At 36.6% G+C, this 23,018-nt stretch overlaps 10 protein-coding genes across 10 annotated transcripts; 4 read left to right on the top strand and 6 right to left on the bottom strand.

Annotated features, from left to right (window-relative positions):
• Positions 1-375: 375 nt before the first annotated feature.
• On the top strand, positions 376-3,054 carry syt22 (Arf GEF Syt22; the record flags this gene model as incomplete). The annotated part of the gene is made up of 1 exon (XM_056182805.1): positions 376-3,054. One exon carries the CDS (start codon positions 376-378, stop codon positions 3,052-3,054), a length of 2,679 nt encoding a protein of 892 aa, XP_056038755.1.
• A 557-nt stretch (positions 3,055-3,611) lies between these two features.
• On the bottom strand, positions 3,612-4,447 carry SOMG_04017 (Golgi multispanning membrane VanZ-like family protein; the record flags this gene model as incomplete). The annotated part of the gene is made up of 5 exons (XM_056182804.1): positions 3,612-3,788; positions 3,843-3,872; positions 3,988-4,174; positions 4,284-4,307; positions 4,386-4,447. 5 exons carry the CDS (start codon positions 4,445-4,447, stop codon positions 3,612-3,614), a joined length of 480 nt encoding a protein of 159 aa, XP_056037673.1.
• A 492-nt stretch (positions 4,448-4,939) lies between these two features.
• Positions 4,940-5,916, bottom strand: pyp3 (protein tyrosine phosphatase Pyp3; the record flags this gene model as incomplete). Its single annotated transcript, XM_056182803.1, has 2 exons — positions 4,940-5,599; positions 5,644-5,916. The coding sequence occupies 2 exons, from the start codon at positions 5,914-5,916 to the stop codon at positions 4,940-4,942; spliced, it is 933 nt and encodes a 310-aa protein (XP_056037662.1).
• Positions 5,917-7,192: 1,276 nt separating this feature from the next.
• nse6 (Smc5-6 complex non-SMC subunit Nse6) lies at positions 7,193-8,761 on the top strand (the record flags this gene model as incomplete). The annotated part of the gene is made up of 1 exon (XM_056182802.1): positions 7,193-8,761. One exon carries the CDS (start codon positions 7,193-7,195, stop codon positions 8,759-8,761), a length of 1,569 nt encoding a protein of 522 aa, XP_056038489.1.
• A 387-nt stretch (positions 8,762-9,148) lies between these two features.
• vma4 (V-type ATPase V1 subunit E) lies at positions 9,149-9,832 on the bottom strand (the record flags this gene model as incomplete). Its single annotated transcript, XM_056182801.1, has 1 exon — positions 9,149-9,832. One exon carries the CDS (start codon positions 9,830-9,832, stop codon positions 9,149-9,151), a length of 684 nt encoding a protein of 227 aa, XP_056037685.1.
• A 637-nt stretch (positions 9,833-10,469) lies between these two features.
• On the bottom strand, positions 10,470-11,979 carry SOMG_04013 (MADS-box transcription factor Map1; the record flags this gene model as incomplete). Its single annotated transcript, XM_056182800.1, has 3 exons — positions 10,470-11,335; positions 11,581-11,749; positions 11,842-11,979. The coding sequence occupies 3 exons, from the start codon at positions 11,977-11,979 to the stop codon at positions 10,470-10,472; spliced, it is 1,173 nt and encodes a 390-aa protein (XP_056038810.1).
• A 508-nt stretch (positions 11,980-12,487) lies between these two features.
• On the bottom strand, positions 12,488-16,420 carry sea3 (GATOR2-SEACAT complex/GATOR1-SEACIT GTPase complex ubiquitin-protein ligase E3 subunit Sea3; the record flags this gene model as incomplete). The annotated part of the gene is made up of 1 exon (XM_056182799.1): positions 12,488-16,420. The coding sequence occupies one exon, from the start codon at positions 16,418-16,420 to the stop codon at positions 12,488-12,490; it is 3,933 nt and encodes a 1,310-aa protein (XP_056037698.1).
• A 302-nt stretch (positions 16,421-16,722) lies between these two features.
• On the top strand, positions 16,723-17,411 carry ubc13 (ubiquitin conjugating enzyme E2 Ubc13; the record flags this gene model as incomplete). The annotated part of the gene is made up of 4 exons (XM_056182798.1): positions 16,723-16,749; positions 16,797-16,958; positions 17,078-17,162; positions 17,239-17,411. The coding sequence occupies 4 exons, from the start codon at positions 16,723-16,725 to the stop codon at positions 17,409-17,411; spliced, it is 447 nt and encodes a 148-aa protein (XP_056037717.1).
• Positions 17,412-17,628: 217 nt separating this feature from the next.
• Positions 17,629-18,533, bottom strand: csm1 (microtubule-site clamp monopolin complex subunit Csm1/Pcs1; the record flags this gene model as incomplete). The annotated part of the gene is made up of 4 exons (XM_056182797.1): positions 17,629-17,807; positions 17,860-18,078; positions 18,128-18,457; positions 18,500-18,533. The coding sequence occupies 4 exons, from the start codon at positions 18,531-18,533 to the stop codon at positions 17,629-17,631; spliced, it is 762 nt and encodes a 253-aa protein (XP_056037716.1).
• Positions 18,534-18,981: 448 nt separating this feature from the next.
• On the top strand, positions 18,982-22,813 carry ync13 (Munc family exocytic/endocytic regulator Ync13; the record flags this gene model as incomplete). The annotated part of the gene is made up of 3 exons (XM_056182796.1): positions 18,982-19,064; positions 19,110-20,325; positions 20,381-22,813. 3 exons carry the CDS (start codon positions 18,982-18,984, stop codon positions 22,811-22,813), a joined length of 3,732 nt encoding a protein of 1,243 aa, XP_056037625.1.
• Between the last annotated feature and the right edge of the window lie 205 nt (positions 22,814-23,018).

Raw genomic sequence — 23,018 nt, 5'->3', positions numbered from 1 at the left:
AAAGTTCTCTAAGTCAGAATTTAAACAATTGATCTAGTCCATCCGGTCGTTATTTCCTTTTTTTATTTATATTCCTATTTCAAGAATCTATTTAGAGAAAATCAGATAATAGGAACTTACTTTTGGAACTGCCCTAATTCATTTGGTATAAAGCGGTAGTAGTTTCTAGTAACTGCTTTCCACTTGCGCTTAACAACTGATTATTTTTATGAACATATAACGTTTCGGTCTAATAAAACCAATAGTCATTCCTTTAACTCTTGTACTTTATTCGTTCTTTTAATAACTTATTCTTCTTTACCCTGAAATCATACAGATTTCTGTTCTTTCTTTTTTGGTTCGTTTTTTGATGCTTTTTACAAAGTCTGATGAGGTATGGATTTAAACTCTCCACCTCAAAACATTTCTTCTCGTAATTTATACAGTCGGTCGAGTCATCGCTACCAATCTTCAATCGCGTCCAACGCATCTGCATCTTCCACTTCATCCAAGAAGTCAATATTGAAGCGACTATTCCCTGCCCATTGGTTTCATAAAAAGGAGTTTATTCCACCATCGAGTTTAGAATCTATAAATGAGGATAATTCCGCAACCCGTTCGAAAGAGGATACTGACTCTGAATCGAATTTGTCGCGTTCTCAGTCAGTCCTTGGATTTAACTCTTTGTTGGCGAGAAGAAAAACAAAAAAAAATTCAAAATCGAGAAAATCACCTCCCTACGAAGTTTCTACGAATGTTCCAGACTTCCAACATGCTCCTTTAAGTGAACCTGTTCGTCCTAGCACTTCTCTTTCTTTTTTTGAAGATGTATCCTTTGGCCCTCCGTTTAGCGCCGATCTAATACTTTCCAGTTTACCATCTTCATCGCAAAATAGCCCTCTTGTTAAATCATCACCAGCGTCACCGTATGTTAATGACTCCTCAGTAGAGGCAAACCAATATGATTTTTGTGAACGCAACGATGAAAACTATCAGACTCCCAATTCGAGTTTCAATTTCAACGATTATGTTTCTGAAAGTCAGACAAGCCCAATAACTACCAAGCCTTGGCCAGGTTACAAATATATAGGAGCAAATGACGAAAATGCACATAGATTTACTCCCGCTGGTGGTGCTCTACAAGACAAAACTAATACAACTTTGGATGAATCTACGAGACCCCTGAATTTGAAAAATGAGACATCTTCGCATTCCGTCCATGCAAGTTCGTTGGAAAATCGTACGTGTGATCCAAGATTAGCTGCTACGAATATATTCAATAATACCGGGAAAATAGTTCCAAATGAGGATGCTCTTTCCTTTCTAACACAGGACGATGATTATCACAAAAAGGTGCTTGAGATTTACGTATCTCTTTATGATTTTGGAAACACCGCTATTTTACAGTCTTTGCGCATTTTCTGCGGTAATTTATTTATTAAAGGCGAAACGCAAAAAGTGGATTATCTTTTGGAAGCATTTTCTAGTCGATGGTGTCAAACCAATCCGAAAAAGGCATTTTGTACAAAGGAGATAGTTCACTCTGTTGCCTTTTCATTGCTACTATTAAACACGGATTTGCATATAGCAAACATTGCTTCTTCGCAAAAGATGACTCGCTCGCAGTTCGTATCTAATACCCTTTCCGATATTTTACAAGCCCTCGAAGCTTCTTTTAGTACTTCAGAAGACAAGTATCAATTTCTGCAAAGTTCTTTTGCTTTTCAAACTTCCAACCCTAATGATGGGTCGGCGGCTATCAGCTCCTTATCGGATAATCTTTCAAAAACAAAAGGTGGTCTTACGAAGAACCATGAGAAGAAATACTCAAAACTCAGAGATCTGGAGACCGCCTTTGTTAATCACTGGTCTTTGACGCTAAAGGAAATGTATCAATCCATCAAGGCTTCTTCTATACTACAGCCCTACCGTTATTTGCATAAAAAATCCAACTCTCAACAGCAGATAGCTGACGACATTTTTGCGCATGCAAAGAATCTCTCAGTGTCTGACAATATATCTTTAAATAGTAAGAAAAGTGAATCCAACGATAAGTCTGAAGATACCATCACGCGACCTTCATCATCCCTCCTTTTTGAATACAACAATGACGGTGTTTTGTTATTTCACAATAGGTTTGAGAAAGCTATGCGTCACCAATTTCCAGATGCCAAGAGATCCAAATCTGCTATGGGCTACTTTCAAGCGAGTTGCCCTTCGCCCGATCTACCAGGTGTTATTATTGCTTTAAAAAATCACGAGCACACCCCACCGTTTTATCTTCCTCCCCACAGCAAGTATGGTATTTTAAGGTACTTGATTCGATACAATGGGAAGCTGAGGAAAAAGGATGCGTGGATGACTACTCTTTCTATCCTCGAAAAAGATATACTGTCTCTGTATAGTCTAGAGGGAGACTTTGATGGGGATTTGCACGATTTAGACATTTCTAAAATCGGAAATCCCATCTTAAAAACTTCGATCATGGGTTCAGTAGCACATCTTATGGATTTAGACAAAACGAGTTTTAGAAGACCATCAACTTCTTTTTTTTATTTGGAAACCCATTCCAGAAAACGTTTGCAATTTGCTGTTTCAAGGCTAGGAGAAGCGCAAGGTTGGATAGAAGCTTTAAACTACTGGGCAGCTCGTACGTCTCGAATTCCTTTGCTTGGAAGTGTATCGAACGTGGACTATGGATGGTCACTGTGCACCGGAAACCACATTTCTAGTGGGAAGGACGCTAAAGCATCCAGTCATAAAGAAGGAAAATACCCCAAATTATCTCTAAAGGTATGGGAGCCTGAACCTATAAGTGGCATTCCAAGTGAGCTTTCCATTATCAAACAATACAGTTCACTTAAAGCTTTTTCGAAATCTTTGTCTGAGGCCTTAAAAAGGCATGAAGCTATTCACTTAGAGATGTTGGTTATTTTATCCAGCCAGAATAAAAATACATTCCGTCGTGGAGTTGAAAATTGGAAAGCTCGCATGGGGTATTTAAAATCAACTATGTTCAAAGTGAAACTTTATATTTCTGTGCTCAAGAAGTATAAAAAGCTTGCTGAGGATTAGTCTTGCAATAACTAGAATTTGTGATCCCTATTATTTAAGGAATATGATCATCTACATTTGATATTTTCTTTTCTTTATATTGAAATTTTGTTTTTTTTTTTGTTTTTTTTTTTTTTTGGAGAGACATTTAAATGTGAACAAGTTATGGACATAATATAAGAAAGCAGGATTACAGGTATAAAGAGATAATTTTATGAACAATTAATTGCACCTTAAAGGTTAAAATGCGTCGTTCCTTTATAATCCCATTTATCTGACAGTTGCTAATTATTACTACCAAGCTTTTTATTATGGATACCTATTAAACTGCTGATTTCATAAAATTGTTTAATAAAATTTCTGACTTACTGTTACAGTACGGCAGTAAACAGACATGTGAAAAATGACGATGGTAGTAATCAGTGAAAAAAGTCAATTAGTATAAAAGCTCTGTATTTTTCATCAAAACGTTTCAGACATAAATCAAGCTACAAAAAGAATGATTAAATTATAAGCGGGCAAGAACATTGCAGACAAACACCAAGGATGATAAAGAAAGAAATCGTGTACTTTTGGGCTTAGGCTGAACGATTAGCGTTAACTCCATCTGCATCTTCGGATTCTCGAGCTTGTAGTTCTAAATCATCTTCAGCGGAATCTAAACGACCATATCGTTGGAAATGGAGTTTTTCAAGGCGTCGCTTATGATACATGACATTTATCATAAGAGAAAGACCACAACCCACCAAATTGGCCTATAAAATTAGCAAAGTTTACAACCTATTATACAAGCATAGAAGATAACTTACCAAAATATCAAAGACGTCAAAGGTTCGTAACTGTTTTTGGCATGAACGCCATACGTTAGAAATGGTTTGAACGAACAGGTTACATCCTTTCCTTTTTTTAAGAAAGGATCGGAAACCATATATGGTTTAATAAAAAAGAACTTACAGTAAGAAACGCTTGAACGAATTCTGAACCAACGCAACCAACAAGCCCACAAACAACTAAAGTGAGTTGAGTAGCACGGCGGCGGGACAAATCAAAAACCCAATAGAAAACCAAACTGAGTAGAAAGAACACGACGAAATGACAAAGCTTGTCATTCACTGGAATGGGCAAAACAGGTGCAAATCCCCTATAGAATTATTGTTTAGTGTACTATCCATGAATGTTTGTTTTAGTTAAACCCATGCTATTCCGCCTACTGTGAATCATGTTTTCAGGGCTCTTCGTTCACAACTTACAAATACGTAGCAATAATGAGTAACCTAGACACGTTAGCATCTGTTCTTCAGGTAAGTGAAATGCTAAATTAAAGAAAATAGCTATTTTTTGACTTTTCTTACACTATAAAGACGACCAAAACACGCTTTCGAATTGCAAACTGTAAATAAGATGGGAGCATCATATTTTGCGATTGATGTCAATTTGAAGTGAAATAAAACGTATATGGAGAAATATAAAAAATAAAATAAAATAAAATGAGCTAAAGTGCAGAAATAGATTTGATTCAATGTTAAAAAGGGGCTTGATGGGGTTGTATAGGGAAGGCGCAGATAGTTTAGGAAAGAAGAATAAGTTAAGAAACAAATCTTATGTCTATTAAATTTCTTTCTTTAAAAGGCTAAAAATAAACAGGAATGAAAAAAATAAATACAGATTGTTTAAGCAAGGAAGCTTTCCAGTACACGTTGAATGAGTTGTAAATGAAGGATTTGAGCGAGTTACTCCTTCTCAAATATGTATTTCGTTGATTGGTCTTTTATCCAATTTACATCTACCGGATATATCTCTATTGCAGAGTTCGGACTGGGTTCTCGTAATTGGTATGCTAGATGAAGGATTTGCACAAAAGTTTTTCGTGACTAACACATGTTGATACGAGAATGTTAGACTAATGTCAATCGCTTGTTTTATGGCAAAAGGGTGGATATGCGGCTACCAATTCTGGGACCTTGGGGAAAGGCATTTGAAGGAGTTCATAGCACATGATGTACAGGAAAATGAGTTGTTCAACAGATTGTACGGATTGCATTCTTTGCATGCGAAGGCAGTAAACGATTTCAGGGATTGAATCCAATAAATGATCTCTCGCATATCGGAATTCATTTCTGATTACAATTTCGAAAAGTGCCATAAATGTTCCTGTTCTACCACAACCAGCTGAGCAATGGACAATGATCGGAGATTTGTGAAACTTAACTTTATGAGCTAATGACTTAACAAAAAGTAATAGGTTAATAATGGAAGCCGCTTTAGGAGTTTTGAAGTCAGACCATTCAGTATAGTAGAAATGGTAGATCGTTTTTTTCTCTTGGCCTTTCTCTAAAACAAACTCTAGCACTGTACAATCGTCGACGGATTCCACCTCGTACTTTTGACTGCAATGTACTTTTAGATCGTCTATTTGTAAGGGATCCTCGGGGTCTGAGGGCCAATATAAGTCACATTTAGCACGAAGGCCTTCTTGCAATCTCGTAAGCATGACAATGATTCCATGATCATGAACAGATTGCCATATCATCTTCCAAAAGTGAGGAATCGTGTTTGACGTAGGGCCCTAGAAAAAGAGACAAATTAGATACATCCTTACATGTTATATACCTGTGTTGCAATAAATGATTGTCTACAAGGAAGAATAATATGAGAAGCATTCATGTAATCGCAAGTGTATCCCCATTCAGGACTTAGACGAACGTAGTTATCCTTGTACGGAAAAATGTTGCTGTACCTATTTCGGCAAGCGCTTTCCTTGTTAAATTTTGGCATTCGGTCATAAGCCTGAAGCGCTTCTTCTTTGTTCAATTGGTCCAAAATAATATCAGCACGCTCGTTTATTTTTAATAAAGGAGTCGGTAATTTCTTCGTGGAGCTCATCTTTTCTTTATTTTGAACAACTATTGAAATTTCTCAATAAATATTTTACCCAATCTTGGATTTGATGGTGAAAAGAACCAAAAAAAATATTATAAAAACGGTTAATGAGAAATGGAGGTGGAGGAGAAGTCGTAAAAGCTAATCAAAAGGATTTTATGACCGGTGCTATTACCGGATGTTGGAAGGGTTTGTGAGTCGTGTTAATGACTTCAAAAACAGTAGAATTGTAAGTTTTCTGTCTTGCTTTTCTCATGTTTACTCCTGAAGAGGAACAGAAAAGAGAATTGAAAATGGCGATGGGACGAAATAGAAACAAAGAAGTTGTAATTGTAGTTGTCTTTAGAGGGCTGAAGAATCTGATTTAATTGGATGGCTTTCGAAGTAAGAAAAATAGTGTTCTTCGTTGGGTTTGATACGCCTGTCAATCTAATTCAAATCTGAGTTAAAACTTATAAATTATTAAAACTTTATTTCAAAACCGATAGAAAAGTTTTATCCGAACGGAAATCCCTAGGATCTTCTGGTGAACTAAGTTTCAAATTTCCAGTTTCTGTACCAGCTTGTAACTTTAGCTGACCGAAATAGTTCTTTTAAAAACACTTAATATATTGGTCGGCCTAAGTAGAATCAACTCCTCTAAACATTTGATTTACTGTCGGAATCCGGTAAATGCTCAGACAGGATAGGATCCCTGTAATAATGAAGATGCAATCGTCTGTCAACAAAGTAATAGATTAATAACTTTAGAGAATCATTTTAAAATTTTAGGAAGATTTTCCCTGCTTTTACATGGGCAATTTCGTGTACGTAAAAAAAGCTCTGCTAAACTTTGAGTCCATTTTCAGAGGGAAAAGGGAACGCAAAAAAGAAATTATCCTGCTCTTAACAAATAAATCTGACATAGGAGCCCACGACGAATTCTTAACAAAGCAGAGCTATTGTTATAAGCAAGGTGACGAGTCTAGTATCTTCAATCACAAGTTAAGCGTTGAGAAAGTGCGAAGCAATTCTTTATAACAGGAAATGCACCAAAAGCAATTTTCCGTTTTGTTGTAGTAGCTTTCCTTCAAATCTTTTATAGCTTTCCCTATGGCTGTTGGATCGTCAATTACTTGGATATGTAAGTAAATACTAAATTTCACGTTACTTTTTTCCTTTTAACATTTCAGAAAATATTCAAAATAGTTCATGTTGCTTTAAACGAGTTGTTTGTTCTCATTGACTATGTAGTTCACGTTTCATCCATATTCCATGGTGGATTCTTATTCCTCCGTCAATGGAAAATACCGATGAGAAAGACTATTTGAGAAAAAACCATAGTTTGGAAAACGTAGATACTAGTATTCTCGACAGCGATTCAGACGAATTTGACGCATTACCAGAAATTACATTGCCAAAGGGAGAGACAGAAAATCGCCCTAGGCATCTGTACTTAAAAAACGATACTTCAGATTTTTCTTCTTACAAATGGAGCATTGATCGCCTTTCTAGTACTGCTACTCTAGATGACACGAACCGAAAGCGACGAAAGTTCGCGGTCGAAAAACTTCTTTACTATGACAAAGGACAGCTGGAAAATGAGGAAGACGGCGGCATAAATTCCTTGGTTGATGAGAATCTTGGATCAGATGTGTTGAATCTATTACGAACGAATTCTGCCAAATCAGACACTCTCGATTACCATTTCTATAATCCATCATTAGCTGAACCGAAAGTTGACTCAATTTTATCAAAACTTTCCATACAAGAGGAATTAAGACAACATCTATTTAATTGCCCCGCCTATATTTTTGAGGTTGTCGCATGTTCCAATTTAATACCTCCTTCGACCGTATCATGTGTTTTAGTTTATCGCTTCTTTAATTCGTTTTATTCCCCTTCAAGGTCTGCATGGTTGCAATGTTTGAAGACATATATAAATTCAAGCCCTCAATGCAAGGGTGAATTTGGTTTGAATGCAAATTCCTTCTATAGGCAAGTCTGCCAAAGTATGGGGTTCAATATTCAAAAGCGTAATCAACCCGTTCGTTCAGAACCTACAAATCCAGAAGAGGTCTGTTCTATAGTTCTCAATGAATCCTCTGATGTTGACTTTTTCGTGGAACTTTGCCAAACCTTGTATCCCATTTGTCCACAAAAACTTCAATCTATAATGACTCAAGATGTCTGTCGCTGTTTGCTAGATGTTAAAGTCGGGCATAGCTGTCGGACTTCTTTCACAAAATTCATGGAATCGATTGTGACATCGGAAAAGCCGCATTTTTTCTATGATTTGGTTCAACTTTCTGATCAACCCTCTGTGTGGGTAAGTCTTTTATCATCATTGTCTTCCAATTCCTCCACAAGTGTCCGGTTCCGGGCAAATTTAGCTACACACTGGTTTTTAGGAAAACTTCCTGAACCCTCATGCATACTTTCTTCTATCTGTGCACAACTTGATAGATTACTGGATCGATGCAGGGATGAAAATTACACTGATTTATTATTCTTAACTACAACTTTTAGCTATACAGTGACTGGACTCCATTTAGAAAAGAGTGAAAATTTGGATTTAATATTGGAGAAATTGCGGAAACTGAACCTAGCGATCCCCGGTACAACTGAGCATTTATTGTTATCGAGGTGTGAGGTTAAAGATTACATTCATCGTCTATATATGGTGATTTATTATGAAAATTCGGATGTTTATTCGGAACTAGAACGGACGATTGAAAAAGACCAGGGTTCAATGGGAAAACAAAACGAACAACCCAAAAGAAATTCTGCAAGGAATAAACCCAAAACTTCTTCAGCAAGTAGAAAGGGAGGTAGAAAGAAACGGAGAAGGAATAAAAATCAGGATTAATGTTTCCAAATCGATTTTATTAGTATCACGTAGTATACGTATTCATGAAGGCAGTCGTATTAAACAACATACTTCTAAAAAGATATTTAAATTCATTTTGCGGACGTTTCCTATCATAAAAAGATTTCATATTAGGGTTTCGATTTAAAATACCGAAAACAAAAATGTCGAACCGTAAACGATCATGCATAAAAGGAAACTCTTTTATTAGTGATGAAAGCAATCTTGTCGGGTTGATATTAATGATAAAGGTGATGACTAGGAAAAAGAGCAAAAACTTCCAATATGATTACGAAAGCCAATATCGCAGAAAGTAAATGTTTCAAGATTGCGAAAAAAAATAAATTAAATAACCGTAAAGAAGGAAGGCAATTGACAAAAATTAAGCTAATTGAGAAACTTACGGTTAGGATTGTCACCAAACAATAAATGGCGAATTTGAGGGAGTGCTTCTTTCTTGATTAATTCGAGACGGGCCTTCATCGTGTTGTCGATTTTGATCTTTCCTTCTAAACCGACCACAATCACACCGCCGAGACAGGAGTCATCCAAGTACTCATCATGATCAATGTCAATTTCAATATTTTTGAATTTTTCTTGTTCTTTCAAAATTTCCACAGCCTTAGTCATGGCTAGGGATACCAAATTAATATCACGCTGACGAGCATAGATAATGCCGACTTGCTCACTCAAGAGTTCCATTGACTGAACGATTAAATCACTCAAAAACTTGACATAAGCATCTTTCTTTTGCTCAATTCCTTCTAGTTTCTTTTCCACCTTTGAAAAAATTCCGTCAATCACTTCTTGTCTACTGTTTAGCAGATCTAAACGGCTTTTGTTCATCACGTTCGACTTGGCGATCTTTTGGGCCATCGAAACTCGCTTTAACTTTCCTTCATAATTCCTGTCTATTGTTTCGCATTCTTCACGAACAATCTTAGCCTTTTCAACCTGGAAATCTTCTTCACTAAGCGTGTGGATTTCCTTGGCTTTTTCAAGCGCTTCTTGCTTGATGAAGCTAATCATCTTGCGCATTTCCGCTTGTACCTGCTCATCTGACAATGACATTTTGTGAATTCGTTAATGAAAGCAAGCTCCTTCTTGATGCTGGTTAAAGGAACGTTCGTCCGTTCTTATGCCAATATCTCGAGAAATCGGGTTTACCGAGGAGATTTGAGCTATGTTATTTGAAATTCCGTGACATGAAGTAGTATCTTAAAGTATTATAATACGATATCTCTGAATTCATTTGGGATTGTTACTTTATTGGCATTTATTTGTTTACTGTCACTTGTAAGGTTTGTTTACTTTTTTTTTGTCTGGATAAAAATGGGTTGAATGCCAAGTATGAATACTCTTTTTGTAAAGTATTTTATTAATTTTTTTATTTTAAAAATTGATGGAAGAAAGTTGTTGAGGTTACAAGTCCTTTCCATGTTTCCTTTGTAGTTAGCGGCTAATTTGTCCCAAAATAAGCACAAATCCTTTTATAACACGGTCTGCTATAATTAAAAATAAATTAAGAATTAATGAACAATTACTTTTTATAGACTTCTCAAATAGGCTTTAAAAATGGGTTTACACCAAAAGATTTATTAAGGATAGATTAAAAAACTGCCTAAAATTATTAACATAAAAGATTCATACATATAACCAAAAAAAAAACTAATCATATACTAGCATCGTCTCCAATTTTTCGCCTTTACTAGATAGGCATATAATTAAAGTCGGTGGGTTCTGACCGTTGATACCCTTCGTCGTAAGGCTCTATTGGGAAAGAGTAATCATACGGCGCTTGATAGTAGGATGGTGCAGGAGTTTCTTGAGCATAATTAGGTCTTGGATAAGACATCGTTGGAGGTATCGGATAATTCTGGTTCATAAACCTCATATCATCTGTACGAGGAGCTTCCGTGAAAAGAGGAGCAAGGCTAGGCAATCGACTAAGAGGAATGAGAGGTGGTCTTTGACGCTGCAGTTGTTCATTTTGTTTATGTGAAATTGGATCTGAATCAGTCTTCTCTGGCGTAATATGCATGGGCATGCTTTTAGAGTTCGTTCTCGGTTTCGTTTCCGATTTTCGGCGACGCTTCTTTTGGGCGGATGAAGAGCCCGAAGCAACTGGAAGTGAAAACGAATCTGCTCGCTGCATTGAATAATGATTATTTCCATGTTGTTCGTCTTCATGAAACAAACCGGATAATTGATTTGAAAATTCTTGTAAATCGCCAGGAGAGAATCCCATTGAATCATCCGTTTCTTCACCTGGAATCGAGTATCCTTCTTGACCTTTCGATGGAGTTTTCTTTTCCAGAGGGAAGCCATACGTATTGTGATTATACGGCAGCGGCTTTGAAGGATTCACGGTGGGCTCTTTATCTTCTTGTTCATGATGAGGGGAAAAAGACATGAAAAACTGATCAGTATTTTCAATGGGATATCCAGATGAATCTTCGCCATTTCCATCCAAACCAAAGTTCAAGTTGGAGGGTTTCTCCTTTGGCAAGTCTGGGTCTGAACGAATGACCGGGGTGGACTCTTGGTCATTTTCAGAATCAAATTTACTTTCTTCTACTTAAAAGTCAGTATGAAAGATCCGTCATAATACAAATGAAATCGAGTTTTTGTCTTTTTTATCTTTGCGAATTTTCTGATCGCTTGTGATAATTCATGACGTAAGGAATATCGTTTATCATGAGCTTAATTTGTACTTCTAAAGACAGGCGCGTTCAAACATCAACCTTTAGAAAACAGCGATGTTCCGAAAGAACTTTGACATCAAACTAATTTGATTTGTTTTTTTAAAAAATTCTTACCATGAGCATCTTCATTCATCCCCTTCAGACTTTGAGATATCACTTTCTGCCCTTCCGGTGACTTCACTACGTCTTCTAGCTTCGGCGAGGAATATGTATGCACTAATCCAGTCTCAGAGACGACAATGACCATAACCTCTGACCCAGTAAGCATAAAAAGTTCATTCGCCTATTTACACGGAAGTCTTGTTAGCATGATTCTTCAAGCCAGCGTACCAGTAGAAGACTCAGAAGTATCTACCATCCATTCATTCACTTTACCTTCTTAAATATACCTGCTTTTCTCTTTTTGAAACTTGTCTGTCGCTTGAAAGGGTCCTGAATGTATTGCACTCCAGGTTCATATTTGCTGCTTTCTTCGCCTTCAGCGTCTTCTTGCAGTGACCTACTTTGGTCCATGTTCCAAACACAATTTTGTTAATTCGAAAAGGCACTTTATGCTGGTGGCTTTATCTCCTTCTCTACTTTTAAAAAACAAAGAAATGTGACTACGACCAACAATGTTACCTAGGTCATGCACATCGAATTGTAAAGTTGATGGACTTTATAGAACCAATGTTTGATTGCTTTTATTAGCTGCTCAGTTTTCTTTTAATTATTATTTTCTGATTTTTTTCGGAACGGTTAAAAAAACTACTAAGCAACTGTATAAAATTCAAAAGTACTGTCTTCTGCCGTAAAATACTATTCATATCAATACCAATCCCAATCAACAATCAAAATAAGTAAACATTTCTAACAAACATCTATTGAAATTCCAAGAATACAAAAATGTAATATCCAATTGTCATCTGCGAATACAAGAAAGTTAGTTCTTCTCATTATATTCTTGCAAATACAGCAAATTATATGAGCATTAACCAAAATAAATTAAGCAAAAAAAAAACACTCCATCATTATCACCACATCATTCCGGTTTTAAGTATTGACAATGACATCCACAACTTGATGGGCAATATTGAGTCATCGTATCTTCTGCAGAATACCATTCATAAAAACATTCTTCGTGAATCGCATGTAAACACGAATTGCAAACATTTGATAATCCTCGAATTGAAAGATTACAGAATGAACATCGTTCATCAACTTTAGCTTTTCTTTCCTTTTTTTTCATTTTTGTTGAAGCAACCGATGCCTGGAGTTGACTAGTAGTTAACATATCTGGCGCTCCATGATCACTATGATCCCCTCCATCCTTCTCACAAACAGCATTCAGTTTCAATAATTCTAGTTTTGGTATGTTAAAACCCCATTGGTCTAAAAGTCCTGCGTAAGATGATCGCCAAAAGGAAAAACAAACATGCAAACGCCAAAACACTTCTTCTTCTTTAGTATTTACTTTTTCATTCCTTCCATCTGCCTCAGGCCGAACTTGTACCACCCATGTCTTCTTCATTGGTACACTACCTTCCTTTCCTAAAGAATACACAGAATTACCATCACTAAACTTTTTCTCGGGTTTAGCAAGGATGCGTGCCAACGACTGACTTGACATTTTTTCAACTTTTTCCGATTTGGAAGCAAGTTTCCCCGAACTTTTGTTCATAATTGTTGTATCTGACTTTGCTGAAACAGGCTTTTTACTCCTCTTTATCAACCGCTTATTCTCCGAGTAAAGCTCTGGCTCATCCAATACACATGAAAGCATCGCTAACATCTGTAAGTTTTCCTGAGTGATATAGTAATTTAAAAATGATTGAACTGTTTTTAGGAAAAGCCCATTCTCAAACCAATATGTTCTTGCTCCTATATCCTTTGACTTGTTTTTTAGATCCAACAACTTCAGCATCCTTCCAACAAAGAGCCATGAATTCATTAGATGAAGATGCCCAAAAGCTTTTGCAACCTGGGCATTTCTTTTACAAATCTCGACCTTTTTTCCAAATATAACATACTCCGCAGCCAAATGTTTCTTTGTAGGAAGTGTCGCACTCATGTCAAAAAATTTCACGAGATGTCTCGTTTCAACAGTCGTCTTGTTTGTACCTATAGAACGTTTCGTGGATCCTTTGGACGATAAACGATTTGTCGTAAACATGTCTCGGGGAGCAAGCTGAGAGCCAAAAAATGAATTATTCGAATTAATGTTGTTTATTCCTAAGCTGTTTCGATACTTTGGAAAAACAAGATTGCCAGTATTAGCTTCATCTACGTTCCAAATAAAATCCTCATCTGAATCAGTAGAACCGACTTGAGCAAATGACGGATCTTCGTCGAAATTGGCGGAGTCTGATTCTGTAATACTATTCGCATTTAAAACACCAAATGATTCAAACAACTTTTGCCGACCGTGGTTTTCACGATTTATTGAAGTATGGCCAGAAGTATTCTCACGTTGTGTAGTAAAAAAACATACCAGAGTATCGTTACAGAAAATCGCAGCACAAGTTTTAGGTAAAGGTATATTTTGCTTAATGTGAGAGAGACCGCGATCACCACCTCGAAAATCCGAAATGCTCGGAAAGTTTTCTACAAAACCATCAGAAGATTCAGAAGAAGTATCCGAATCTTCATCAATTTCTTTCAGTTTCCAAACATCCTCAGTTGTCGATTCCCCTGATAGAAAAGATAAGCAGCCATCCATGCATGGCTTTTTAGACGTGATACAATGGCTCGAAATTAAGTTTAGTGTTGATAATATGTGATTGAACTGCTCATCACTAAATGCGCTGGATTTTTCTAAATGGAATATGGGACTAGCTGAAACCGGATAACCCAAAGGAAGCTGTATGCGTAAGCGAATAAAAGTAAATGCTCCTTCGGGTAATAAAGGAGCGTTCAAAGAAATCCTGCATTTTCTTTGAGCTACATCTATTTCCTCGAAGTTTACATTCCCATATTTTTGACCAATCCAAGATAGCTCCTCACCAAGATTTTGAGGAACTTCCCAATCAGCATTTCCTTGACGCCCCATTGAAATTCCGCGAAGCCAATTTAAGGGCGTTAGATTATCCTGCAACTTCGTTGAACGAGTCATGAATCCAGCATTTGATGGACCATTCGTATTTTTTTGACGCTTTCGGCTAACGTTTGGGGCAAAACCTATTGATGACTCACCTTGAAGGCTATTACCAGTTTCTGTGCTAAAATCTGTCATCCTTTCCTTGTTAAGTACTTCCAAACTATCGGATTCCTTTTCATTCGGTTTTACGCATTCTTTAATTGGCTCACGAGCATACGTTCGATACTTTGCGCCATATCTGGGGAGACGAAAAGGGACCGGTTTGGAAGGATCATGGCCAGTTGATTGTAATACATCCTTCGAAATTGGCCATAACCGTACGTATCGATCTTTAGACCAAGTAACCAACTGAAAGTCTCGGTTATCTTTATCAAAAACATCTTCACCACGACATCTCCACAGAAACTCCTTTACTAAATCGGTATGACCAGAAAAGGTATGAACGGGTCGTGGTCCACCTTCATTGAGGTTACGGACATCATATAAATGAACAGAATTATCGCCCCGTTGTGGCATTAGCATAACACCTTCACCAAAAGGCGTAAATCTAGCTTTCCAAACCGGAGCATCAGTTGTAATTAAATGTTCGGGTTCAATGGTAGATTTTGAATAATCCCAAAATTTAACAGTGCGATCCATAGCACAAGTTAATAAACGCGTTTCACTGACTTTGTTGAACTCTAAACCATTGATTTTTGTAATGCTTCCCGAGGTCTGAATAGTATGTAAGGGTCCAGAGCCATATCGGTCATCCCAAATATGCACAAAACGACCATGACTAGATGCTAATACATGAGGGTTACGATAGTTCCATTTCACTTGTGTTGCGCCATTATGCCAATCGTAGAAAGAATTGACAGGAAACCTAGGAGTTCGTAAATCCCAACAATGAACTGAAGAGTCAATGGAACTCGTAGCCAGGATATCTGGATACTGCCTGTGCCAGTTCATATCAGTAACAGCACGGGTATGTCCATGAAGCATAAATTCTATAGCGTTCGCATTAGGAAGTGCAAGGTTCCACACGATTGTTTTTTGATTTAATGTCGTGACAACCCACTGGTCTCTAGCAGCGTGAACGTTCCATTGAGCATCAGCAACCTCCCAAGGAGTTGAATGTCGCAACATTCGGGGTGGATTATAAGGGTTATCCAAATCAATTACTAATAGACCATTACGAGAAGCCAATGCAACATCTCTCCCGCAAGGAGATAAGGACATTGCACCAACAGGCTGATTCACCTGAATAGAAAGTTGTCGATTAAATGTACTGCTTCCATAAAGACCTAAATTCGAGTCGTTTTCTTGCGGCTGACCCAATATGGGGGGCGAGTTTTCTTCTGTTTGAGGTACCACCAATGTAGAATCCGAATTTGCATTTTGGCGGTCATTGGACGGATTCCTAGAAAAAAACGACTGTCTCGATTTTAAACTATATTGTTGAACTGGGGAAGAGTAAACAGAGGTTAGGGTAGAAGTGGGCGGTAGATTCGTCTCGGATCGATCGCTGCCAGATAAATTGGCGAAAGAAGTTGATGAATTTTGTTTTAACTTCATCGACCGCTTTTCAAATTCACTATTCCTTTCATCGGAACGTACGCTAGACTGAAAATCATAAGCGGGTATTTTACTTACATCAGCGCTGCTACTCCCGACGGAATTATGAGCAGGAATACTTTCATTTCCTAGAAACTCATTATGGCTTTCAGGTTCCTTCATGTAAATTGGTTCATTACCACCAGGACTGTTTCGATCGTTATCGGCATTGCTCCATTCGTTTTGCTCGTTAATCGAGGAAGTTGCAGCAGTATGAAATTTGGGCGATACACCTAAAGACATAGAGTGTTCATCACTCATGCTGGGAGATGAAGACTCCATTATTCTTTATGCCAAAAAGAAAATCTCAAACAAAAACCTTATTCACATCTAAATTTCCAAAACCTTCTTTATTCATTTATGCTCAAAATCGTGCAAAATTTCGAAATGGTAGTATCATGGCATCAAGTAAGTTCCTGAAGTTCCTTCCAAGTTTGTTTACATGGTGTAAGCCTTTAAACCAATGTTGGATATCGCTAACGTGTATAAAAGTACACAACGTACTATCGTTATTTTATTGAAGATACACCAAGAATTCGCATTTGGAGACTGCAACTAATAAGTGCGTGTTTCATTAATTCATTATGGCTCTTCCTAAACGTATAATCAAGGTAAAATATTCAAGCTTTACAATGGAAATTGTACTAATGGAAAGTAGGAAATCGACACTTTGACGAGAGACCCTCCACCAGGAATAGAGGCATCTCCTATGGAGGATAATCTTCGCTACTTCCAAATTACAATTGAAGGACCTTTTCAATCCGCTTATGAGGGTGGAAAGTTTCATTTGGAGTTGTTTTTACCAGAAGAATACCCCATGGTATGTTGCACCTATGCAAAAGGATATGGTCACCATTCTGCAGACTTTAGTTTTATGCATGTCTTCAGACGGTTGCAGAATGGAAACGTAGCAATGAAAAATGCTGACTATGATTGTAGATGCCCCCTAGCGTTCGTTTCTTGACTAAAATTTATCACCCTAATGTTGATAAACTTGGTAGAATCTGCCTTTCCACGCTGAAAAGTAAGGAAATTCAAATACAATTTGTTTTATATTAGAACAAATTGAAATACAAGAAATACTTGCTAACATTAAACAGAGGATTGGAGTCCTGCTCTGCAAATTCGTACAGTTTTATTGTCTATTCAAGCCCTAATGGGAGCACCAAATCCAGACGACCCTCTGGATAATGATGTTGCTAAAATCTGGAAGGACAATGAGCAACAAGCCATAATGAATGCTCGTGAATGGACACAAAAGTATGCTTTGTAATTATAGATTGAATACGAACCTTTATAATATACATACACCACAGTATTTTTCGGAATGAACGGTTGAAATACAATCATTGAATTTTTCGCGCTACCAATTATTTTTAAACATGAGGAAGTAAATACTTGACGCAACAACGACAGTGAATTTTCAAATAACGCACTTCGTCCTCATCATAACATATCATAATTACAGATATTAACGAAAATATATATATTTAGTCTTGAAGAGCCTTCATGATTCGAGCCGAAAATAACTTTCCTTGTTCCTTCGTAAATATTATTTCTTCTGTAAGGTATTCTGGCAAGTAATCCATCAATTCAGCATCGCGCTGTGGGTGCAAACAGGGTGTAAACGTGAAATTTGAGTTATCTAGAAGTAACTGATATTCCAATTCTAAATATAAAGCTGTTAGTCATAGACATACAACAGAGTCGACATTACATACGGCCACGCCTTCCCGTGTTTCTACATGTGTAGCGAATTCCTTCTTCGACGACTTTGGAAGAAATTACATCAAGACCAAAAAGTTCTTTAACTAGCAATTTCTCTTCATCGACTTGTTGAAAATAATGTTTGTTTTCGGCAAGTTCTTGATGTAAACGTTCATTATTTCTTCTTTCATTCTCCAATTCTTTTTTTAATTCAGCTATCGTTCCATATAATTCTTGTTAGCGTTAGTAAACAAAGATGCTCATAGTACTTGGTGACCATACCTTTAGACTGAGTTTCTGAAGTCTGAACAATCTCTTCAGTAGCCATCCGAAAAGATTGCTCTTGTAATGTATTTATTTTGCTTAATATTTTTGATAGTTCATTATATTCATGCCGCCGTTCCTTAGGAAGATTATTTTCATCAATATGTGGTAAACTAAAAGGTTCGACATTTGGCTTATTAAAGTCTTTTTCGTAATCACGCCTTGTAAGATCCTTAGATATAATGTTCTCTTTCATGTCTTGATGAGAGTCTTCTTTCTCAGGAGAGTTTCTGCGTTGCTTGAACGTTTTGCTACTAGCTTTCAACGATCGTTGTTGCATCCCAGGAACTAATTCAAATTAGCACTATAAATATAAACATCCTCTCTTACCATTTTCTGTTTTTTTTGGAAACTGTGGATTCATGACTGACTTGTTGATTCGTGTGGAATTTCAAAGGTGGTCCGCACTAAACTTCATTCAACTTTTCATCAAATATACTTTATTCTCATTCAATAAATGCTTAGATTACAATCCTCCAAAATTAAGTTCTTTTTCTTGTTTTTATTTTGAATCAGGAAATGTTAGGAATCCTCATGTATACTACAATAGAGAAACTGGAATAGTAAGCTTTTCACTCAATTGAAACATATATTACGATATAAAATCTCATTAATTAATATCGAAAAGTACAAAAGAATAAAGATTCTCTACATCGTTTTGGTAGACTGCTGAATGATCCATGAGCTCCTACCTATCTTTAACCTATACCACTTGCATTCTTATTTATTTGCTTATACCTGACTTTTGTATCATACAACCGAATTTGCATGATTTTATAAAACACTTGCATAAATACATAACTCTAAATGGAATGAATTGCAGACGTAAACCTCTTCCCCTTCACACGAAGGAAGTTCAGCTTGCTGAATCTATCCCAAAAGAAGAATTATACAAGTAAGACAATTTTCGATAATCCTGAAGCCAAATTGACACTTTTAGTTGGTCTTTAAAAAACGTTTTAGTTTTGTTTTTGGTTCAATATCGCGTGTCAGCTCCTTCCACATTGCAGTCTGTATCAACTAGCCAATTAATTACTGATAAGAGAGCTTCTGCAATAAGTAATAACAATAATGCTATTAACGTGAAGGAAAAACGAGGGTCACTGAAATATCCCAAGGAGTTTATAAAGTACTTAACAACTGAACTCGAAAATATTAGTATGGGTCGTAACCCGAAATATCAAGACCAGTTGCTTCGTGGGACATTTGCCGCTTTCTATACCACCATCAGCAAACCCTACATAATGAAGCAGATGAAAGAATCTCGAAGAATTGAAGATTTGTTTTTAATTTTCACCAGCTCAGTTTCATCTGAACTCACAAAGCGTTTGGGTTCCTTTGAGAGTGACCTTTCTGATGAGATTTCTGTCTCATTTATAGATTTGTGTGAGTCTATTTTAATAACTCGGCAGCTGCTTGCTCCTACATCTGACTTTATTGTTCATCTTAATATGTACAAGTCAAAAATTCAGAGTCGTACAGACATCTTAACCTCAAAACGTGTTAGCAAAGGCACTGAAAAGTTTGATTTTTCTTCGTTTCCGCTTCTAAAGGTATTTGCTTCGATATTTAAGGTAGCATACTCCAAAGTTTTGTTGGATGCTGAAAATGTGTTTTCTACTATTGATGAATCGGCTATATTTAAAGATATTACGATATTAATTGACGATCTCGAAAATGACACTTGTAAATATTCTCAGTCTGTCTTAGACTTTTCCAATTACAAAGCCTATTCTACTTATAAAACTCGTGAACTGCAGATATTAGAGCAACATCGAAAAATCATGCTTAGCTTTAATCCGCTATTGTCAGAAATCTACAACAGAAATCATGGAAATAGCTCTAGTAGTACACCAGAGACACTAACTTGCGTCCCTCCCGTTACACGCCCTTACTTTCGACAGTTGCTAGCACTTTGTCTTCAATACCGTTCTGGCGTCTCTGACTGCGCAGAGGAAAAAAACGTAAATACATTCATTCGTGAATGCTCGATTTATTGGAGAATTTTGCCTTCAAGTCGATTAGCATTGAGCATGGAGCTTGGTCGTGAATATTTTCAAAAGGATATAATATCAATGATGAATGTTTTAGATTACTTTGGCGAGTTATCTAAGGTGACGAAGGAGTTCGAAAGTGTGTACTGGCCAAAAGTAGATGTAAGTTGAATAACTTTTCTCTTTGATCTTTTCAGATGTCACTAACGACTAATAGGTATCTATGCTCAAAACAGCTCTTGTTGGAATTCGAAATGTACTTTTACAAAGGATTAAGATTTCGCTCATTAATGTTTTAAATAACAAGAAATCTAATTTTCATAATCTATTAGTTGTACTAGAATTATGCCTTGAAAACGGTAAATATGTTAACGAGGATTTAAACCCGAAAGCAGAATTTATATCAATTGCATTGTGTTTACAGGAAATCTGTCAGGAAATTTTCCTTAATGAGTTTAATATATCATCAAAAAAAGCCGTTTCCGACGGAATCGATGAAATCTTGTTGCAGAGTCGTGCTCTGAATGATAGAGTCGAATTTATTCAACAAACCTGTCCAGACGCTATTTACGGCATAATTTCCTTACCAAGTCTATTCACCAGTGTTGTTTTGCCTAATTATATTACTTCTGCAATGGAGGTGACCAAAGCTCATCTTCAAAGTAATGCTAAGGGTAATCTCGATGCTCTTACGAATGACATGATTGACGCTTATGGAGATTTGAAGAGAATGATTAACTTACTTCGTTTTTACCATCAAGACGAATACGAACTTGGTAACTTTGAAGGATTTTTTCAACCGTTTGTGGATTCTTGGCTGAATAACGTAGAAGTCAACGCGAATGATTGGCTTCAAAGAGCATTGCAGAAAGACACATTTGATACTCTGAATAAAGAAGCAGCATGTAGTAGCTCCATTATTGATCTTTTTCACGCTTTTCATCAATCCTTCCGTACGCTTATGAATTTTGAATGGGAAGACACTCTTTGCAATGCGAGGTTTTTTACGAAATTCTTTAGGATCGTGTATATGGTTTTATCTAAATATACTAGCTGGGTATTGAAAACTTTTTTTGATGAAGCTAATAAAAAAGATGAAAGCGTGGACTTGCGAACTGAAAACGAAAGCTCAAGCTCATCTTGGTTATCGAAAGCCCGAACAATGCTATCTGGTACATCTGAGGTTTTACCTTTTCACTTCTCTACATTCATGTGTATTTTATTGAATAATGTACATTATGCTATCCAGGCATATGAAGAACTTGAAAGTAAAATAGATCTCCAAGAGTTAGTTCAGGCTCTTGACCAGGCTGAATCAACAAAAGTTCAAAAGCTTTCTACGACTAACTATTTGTATACGGTGAAGGTTATTCGCGGTGAAAATTTACAACCCGATGATACTGGAAAGATTCGAACTTCCTACGTTGTCCTAACTGACAATAGAGGAAAGCGAATTGGGAAAACTAGGCCAATTCATTCTATGAACCCCCGTTGGGAAGATTCTTTTGAAATAAAAGCAAAAGATTCTCTAATAATTACTGCCAATTTATGGTCTAAAGGAAAGTTCGGCGATCATGAAATATTTGGAAGATGCTCGTTTCCTTTAACACCTAAAGTATATGGCGATTATATAGCTAGAGAAGATTGGCTAAATTTAAATCCACATGGAGAATTGCTTTTCAGAATTGAAATGGACGGCGAAAAAGAACACATTGGTTTTTATGTTGGACGCACTTATCATGATCTGGAACGATCTCAAAGTGAAATGATTAGATTTATTGTCAACAAAATGGATCCAGTTATAAGTCAGAATCTATCAATGCCAACTTTGAGAAGACTGTTATCAGGTTCATGGATGGATTTTGATAAGACTATGACTTCTGTGACTAGTTTGTTTAATCGAGCTACACTAACTTCCTTTTCAAAGAAGGAAGATCCCAAGAAAGAAGACCATGAGCTAACTGATGTGGAAATCGAATCCGCAATCAACGATTTGCTTGATTTTTTTGACGTTAATTTTTCAGTTATTGCTCGCCATTTATCAAAAGATGTCTTTATTACGGTTATGTCTTATGTATGGGACGAAGTAATGTGTACAATAGAGGATTTGTTACTGCCTCCCGTCTCTGCGAAACCAATTGAGAGGAAGCCACTCCCCGAAAACCAATTAAATATCGTATACAGTTGGTTACAATTCCTCAAAGACTATCTACATGCTAATGGCGAAGGTGTTAAGCTTTCTGTATTGGAGACAGAACATTATCAAGAACTTTTAAAAATACGAGAGTATTACGACAAATCTACAGATGAGTTATTAGAAGAGTGTGAAAAGATTACTCTGCATTTGTACCATTCTTCTCGATTAATAAACAATTTAACCGGAAATAATGCGGGAATGTCTAAACTGGCAAAACTGAGCAATAAGGAAATTTACAGATCAGGAACAATAAGACAATATGTTCCACAGGTCCAACAGGCCACGGAGGGTGAACTAGAGAGGAACGAACGTATTATCCTAAGGATTTTACGGATGCGTGCCAATTCAAAACGATTTTTATTAAAACATTTCCAGAGAAAGGATAAGCTCAAAATGGCGGATGCTATGAGGAACGGATATGTGATGCCACTTGGGCACTTAAAAAAGGTATAACGACACATTAAGACTTTTATAATTATTACTTTGGTATACGAAATGTTAGATATTGGATTAATTTAATATATCATTCTTACTTTTTATGTAACGAGAAAGTAAGTTTATATAATACTAGTAATATCAACTTAGCTTAAAAAAGATACTATAGTAGTATGTGTGTTCAATAGGCCTATTGCATCCTTAGCATTTTTAACTGTAATCC

This window comes from Schizosaccharomyces osmophilus, chromosome 2, assembly GCF_027921745.1.
Source record: "Schizosaccharomyces osmophilus chromosome 2, complete sequence".
NCBI classification, from domain to species: Eukaryota; Fungi; Ascomycota; class Schizosaccharomycetes; order Schizosaccharomycetales; family Schizosaccharomycetaceae; genus Schizosaccharomyces; species Schizosaccharomyces osmophilus.
This window is presented reverse-complemented; position numbering and strand designations above follow the sequence as displayed.